Here is a 4,834-nt window from a genome sequence, read left to right on the forward strand (position 1 = left end):
TCCAAGATCAGTCTACAGATATATTTACCAAAGCTCACTCTCCTCTTCGCTTTCGTACTTTAGTTGGCAAACTCCAGATGACTGATACATTACCATCTTGAGTTTGAGGGGGGATGTTAGCGTATTCCATCAGATTTAGTATTGTATCTTTATCCCCTTAATTCTACGAGATATAGTTCCACTCCAATTAGTTGTACATATCTTTTTCTTTCCTTTTTGTATTCCAATTTAGGTTGCCGACCTGTTCTCTAGTTGTATCCCTAGCTTTATTATAAATAGGTTGTAACCTATTGAATTCATATCAAGAAATATTATTTTCCCATTTATCTTCTTTACTTTTTCGTATCAGAAAGCAATGGAGCCAATTCATCAGCTCTGCCTCTAATTCTAGGCTTTAAAGGGGTAAATTATCACTTTTGGAGCCTCAAAATTAAGACCATGTTCAAGTCTCAAGAGCTATGGGACTTGGTGGAGAAGGGATTTAAGGACACAAATCCGACCGAGCCTGATCAACGGTTGCGAGAAATCCGTAAGAATGATGAAAAGGCTATGTTCCTCATTCAACAGGCCCTTGATGAAGAAAACTTTCCAAGAATTGCAGCAGCTAGCACCTCCACTCAAGAATGGGAGATTCTAAAGCAAGAATTTTTGGGCGACAAGAAGGTAATTACTGTAAAACTACAGACCCTTCGTCGTGATTTTGAAACATTGGCCGTGAAAGAAAAAGAATCTGTGCAAGTATTTTTATCTAAGGTGTCTAGGATTGTTAATCATATGAAGTCATATGTTGAAAGTGTTAGTAATGAAACTGTTGTGAGTAAGGTTTTGAGGAGTTTAACATCAAAATTTGATCATGTAGTTGTTGCAATTGAAGAGTCTAAGGACTTGTCTACTTATACTTTTGATGAATTAATGAGTTCTTTGTTAGCCCATGAAGTTAGACTGAGCAGATCCTATGAAAAGGTTGAGGAGAAGGCTTTTCAGTTTAAGGGGGAGTCTTCCTACAAAGGAAAGTCAGAAAATTCTGGAGGCCGGGGACAGAGCAGAGGTGGTCGAGGTCACGGTGGCGGTAGACGAAGAGGCCAATTTGGTGATCAACGCCAACACGAAAGCACCATCCAATGCCGATATTGCAAGAAATTAGGTCACAAAGAAGTAGATTGTTGGACCAAGCAGAAAGATGAGCAGAAACAAGCCAATTTTACAAAGAAAGTTGAAGAGGAGAGCAAGCTATTCATGGCTCATTCTCCTATTGATAATGCTTCCAATGGAGTTTGGTTTCTGTACAGTGGATGCTCCAACCATATATCCAGAACAAAGTCTCTTTTTAAAGAACTTGACGAGTCACAGAAAACCGAAATTCGACTTGGAGACAACAAGCAAATGCAAGTTGAAGGGAAAGGTACAATTGCCATCAAAACCTCACAAGGTAATGTAAAACTTCTCCATGATGTGCAATATGTTCTTAATTTAGCTCATAATTTGTTTGAGTGTTGGGCAATTGATGGATGGTGGATACTCTATTTTGTTTGATGATGGTTGTTGTTCTGTCCAAGATAAGAAAACAGGGCACAAAATAGTTAGCATTCCTATGGCACAAAATAAAATATTTCCGTTAGAAGTCTTTGAAGTAAGAAATTGTGCCTTGATTGCTAGAGCTAGTGATGCAAAAATGTGGCATTTGCATTATGGGCATTTAAATGTGAAAGGGCTGAAATTGTTGGCTCAAAAAAAATGGTTGTTGGGTTGCCGAAAATTGATGATCTTGATTTTTGTGAAGGTTGTGTCTATGGGAAACAAAGTAGAAATTTATTTCCTGTAGACAAGTCATTGAGGGCTTCTGATTGTCTTGAATTGGTACATGCTGATGTGTGTGGACCAATGAGTATTGAATCATTTGGTGGAAGCAAATATTTTTTGTTATTTACTAATGATTATAGCCGCATGAGTTGGGTGTATTTCTTGAAATTCAAATCAGTAACTTTTGAAACTTTCAAGAAATTCAAAGCATTAGTGGAGAAGCAAAGTGGGCATTGTATAAAGGTGCTCCGCTCCAATAGGGGTGGTGAATTTACCTCTAATGAATTTAATGTTTTCTGTGAGGAAAATGACATTCACAGGGAGTTGACGGCACCGTACACACCAGAGCAAAATGGTGTGGCTGAGTGGAAGAATCGAACGGTGGTTGAAATGGCAAAAAGCATGATGAAAGCAAGTGGTGTTCCAAATTAGTTCTGGGTAGAAGCAGTGGCAACAGTAGTTTATCTTCTCAATATCTCACCCACAAAGGCTGTCATGAACCGGACCCCATATGAAAGTTCTAGGGCTTGGGCCCTATAACACTTTTTATTGAATAAAAAAGAAAAAAAAATCTGTTTTCAAATTTCTAGCCAGTCTAGGGCTTGGGCCCAAGTTTCGAGCTTTATATGAGGGTCGGGCTCGAGCTCAAGACCTAGGCCCGATGGTTGGGCCGGGCTTAGGCTCGGGCCTAAGTGTATTCTATTGATACATAAACAAAGCACGACCTAGCCCATGAACAGATCTACCTACAATGCACATAAAGTTGGAAAAAATATAGCAGCACAGTTGAGCTGCAATGTGAGTTTACTGATAGATGCCAAATTGCAACAAAAACCAAGTATGAATAAGACATCTTATAAAGTGAATCCTGGGTGGAGTGATACATCACCATTGGATTGAATGGGTAAACTGGTCCCATTTGGTAATTGAACTGATCGCATTTCTGGCATATCAAAACTATGGAGATCAGTCTGGCATGGTTCCATGTGATCAGTAGCACCACTATCCAATAGCTAAACATCAAAGTGCATAAACCAATTTAATTGTGCAGCCTTCAACAAAATTGGAGAGAACAAGCTTTCCACCATTGAGAAGGTTGATCAACTGCTGATATTGCTCGTATGAGAGACCAATTAATTGGAGAAATTTTAGCATCTGAATTGGTGATTCCAGATTTTTGGTGCGGAAGGTTTTCCTGGTGATTTTCCTTTCAATCTCCCCCTGGCTTTCCAATTTTTTTGGATATTCAAACAACTTGTAGCAACGGTCTTTAGTATGTCCTTGCTTCTTGCAATGATCACAACACATCCTGGGCTCATCACCAACATTCTTGGAGTTTCCACCTTTTGGTGGCGCTGCTATATTCATGGCTGCAGCTTCAATCGTTGGTCCCTACAAAGTATACTAGATCAGATTGTGCTGAATTTCTCACTCAAGCCGAGGAGAAACTAATAGATGTGTTTTGTTTCTTTCTTAGCAAAGAATTCCTTTGCTTCTCCACTGTAGGAACAAACTAGTGCGCCTAAGAAGGTTGCAAGTTCATCCCATATGCCTTTGATCTTAGAGTAATATATGAAAATTGGGAGATTTTCTTGTTTTAGTAGTGTCAGGTCTCTTTTCAATTGAAAGATTCTAGGGGTGTTACCCTAAGAAAAACATTGTTCCAAATCCAGCCAAATCTCATGGGCATTCTCAACGTATGCAATACTTTGGTGTAGTTCTTGAGCAACGTTGTTGAAGATCCATAAAATCACCATTGAGTTGCATTTTGACTAGGCATACCATTCCGTTAAATTTGAATGGTCTGGTTTCTTGATTGTTCCATCCACGAACCCAGTTTTGTTCTTGGCACTTAAGGCAAAAATCATAACACACTTCCACGTCTGGTAATTCTCTCGTTAATAGGCAAGAGACCAAGATCGAACGAGGGTTATCGGAGGGATGGAGATAGAATGGTGACAAAGGATCGGAGAACTTCTCACTACTGCTAGAATTTCCGATTTTTGATGCCATCTTCTTGCTAGCAGAAAGAGAGACGGCAGTTCTTGGGAGCAAAGGATCTAACACTCTGATACCATCTAAATTGAACAGAGGAGTAAAAAGATACTTCATTCATTTGATATTCGGGAGAATAATATATAGAGAACACATAGGGTAGTCCACTTGGATAACAAATTGTACAACTAAGAGGTTGTTTAGTATTGATGGCGTTTATAAGATAAAACTTTTGTACGATTTTTTTACACCTTAATGCCAATAGGCACCACTAGACGCCATTAGGCACCATATAAGCCAAATAGTGAAAAATCGGTATTGAAAATGAAAAACGTCAAAGTTGGTGTTTTTCTAATAAAAGGTTCACACGTTTTTCAAGGAAGCCGTTTATCAAATAAATGGCTCAACCAAATAACTTTTTAGACATTTTTCTGTTAAACACATCAACAATGTTGAACTGGCACTGTTTCTTCCAAAAGCTACATCGATACCAAACACCATCTAACGACCTAACGAACTAGCTTGAATGGTATAGGGGAAGTTTAAACAGTTGTCAATAACTAGAAGTAGACCTAGCCATTTGGTTGGATGGGTTGAGTTCGGGTTGGGTCAACAAATACTAGACCCTAACCCTCAATGTTTGGGTTGAGGTTGACGTTGGCCCATGGGTCAATTTAGGTCAATCCTAAAATTAACTAGAATTTTAAAAAATAAAGAAAAATGCCAAAATTAAAAGAATTAACCTTAAAATTTCAAACATAAAACAAAAAAACTTAAAAATTCAAAAATTCAAAGAATAAACAATAAATAGTAAAGATTAAAGAATGAAAACTTCTAAAAATACATAAATAGTCCCAATTAGACGTGATAATAGGGTTAATAGGTTGCCCCATGACCCAACCCAAACTAGCCCATTTTTTTTTTGAGTTGGGTCGGGTCAGATCATTCTCAAATTAAGGTAACTAGATATGAGACCCTAACCCTATTTTTTCAGGTTGGGTTGAGTCGGGTTCATAGGTTGGGTCAATTTTTTGCCAAG

General features: G+C 38.3%; 1 protein-coding gene across 1 annotated transcript; it reads left to right on the forward strand.

Moving 5' to 3' along the window:
- Positions 1-438: 438 nt before the first annotated feature.
- Positions 439-2,232, forward strand: LOC148803469 (uncharacterized). Its single transcript, XM_088896131.1, has 2 exons — positions 439-1,429; positions 1,781-2,232. Exons 1-2 carry the CDS (start codon positions 439-441, stop codon positions 2,230-2,232), a joined length of 1,443 nt encoding a protein of 480 aa, XP_088752257.1.
- Positions 2,233-4,834: the final 2,602 nt, after the last annotated feature.

This window comes from Nelumbo nucifera, chromosome 1 (genome assembly GCF_055504915.1).
Source record: "Nelumbo nucifera cultivar China Antique chromosome 1, China Antique-T2T, whole genome shotgun sequence".
NCBI classification, from domain to species: Eukaryota; Viridiplantae; Streptophyta; class Magnoliopsida; order Proteales; family Nelumbonaceae; genus Nelumbo; species Nelumbo nucifera.

Coding starts and splice junctions, on each gene's coding strand:
- LOC148803469 (XM_088896131.1), top strand. CDS start 439: ATGTTCAAGTCTCAAGAGCTATGGGACTTGGTGGAGAAGGGATTTAAG. Junction 1,430..1,780: donor TGCCATCAAAACCTCACAAG/GTAATGTAAAAC, acceptor ATTTTTGTGAAG/GTTGTGTCTATGGGAAACAA.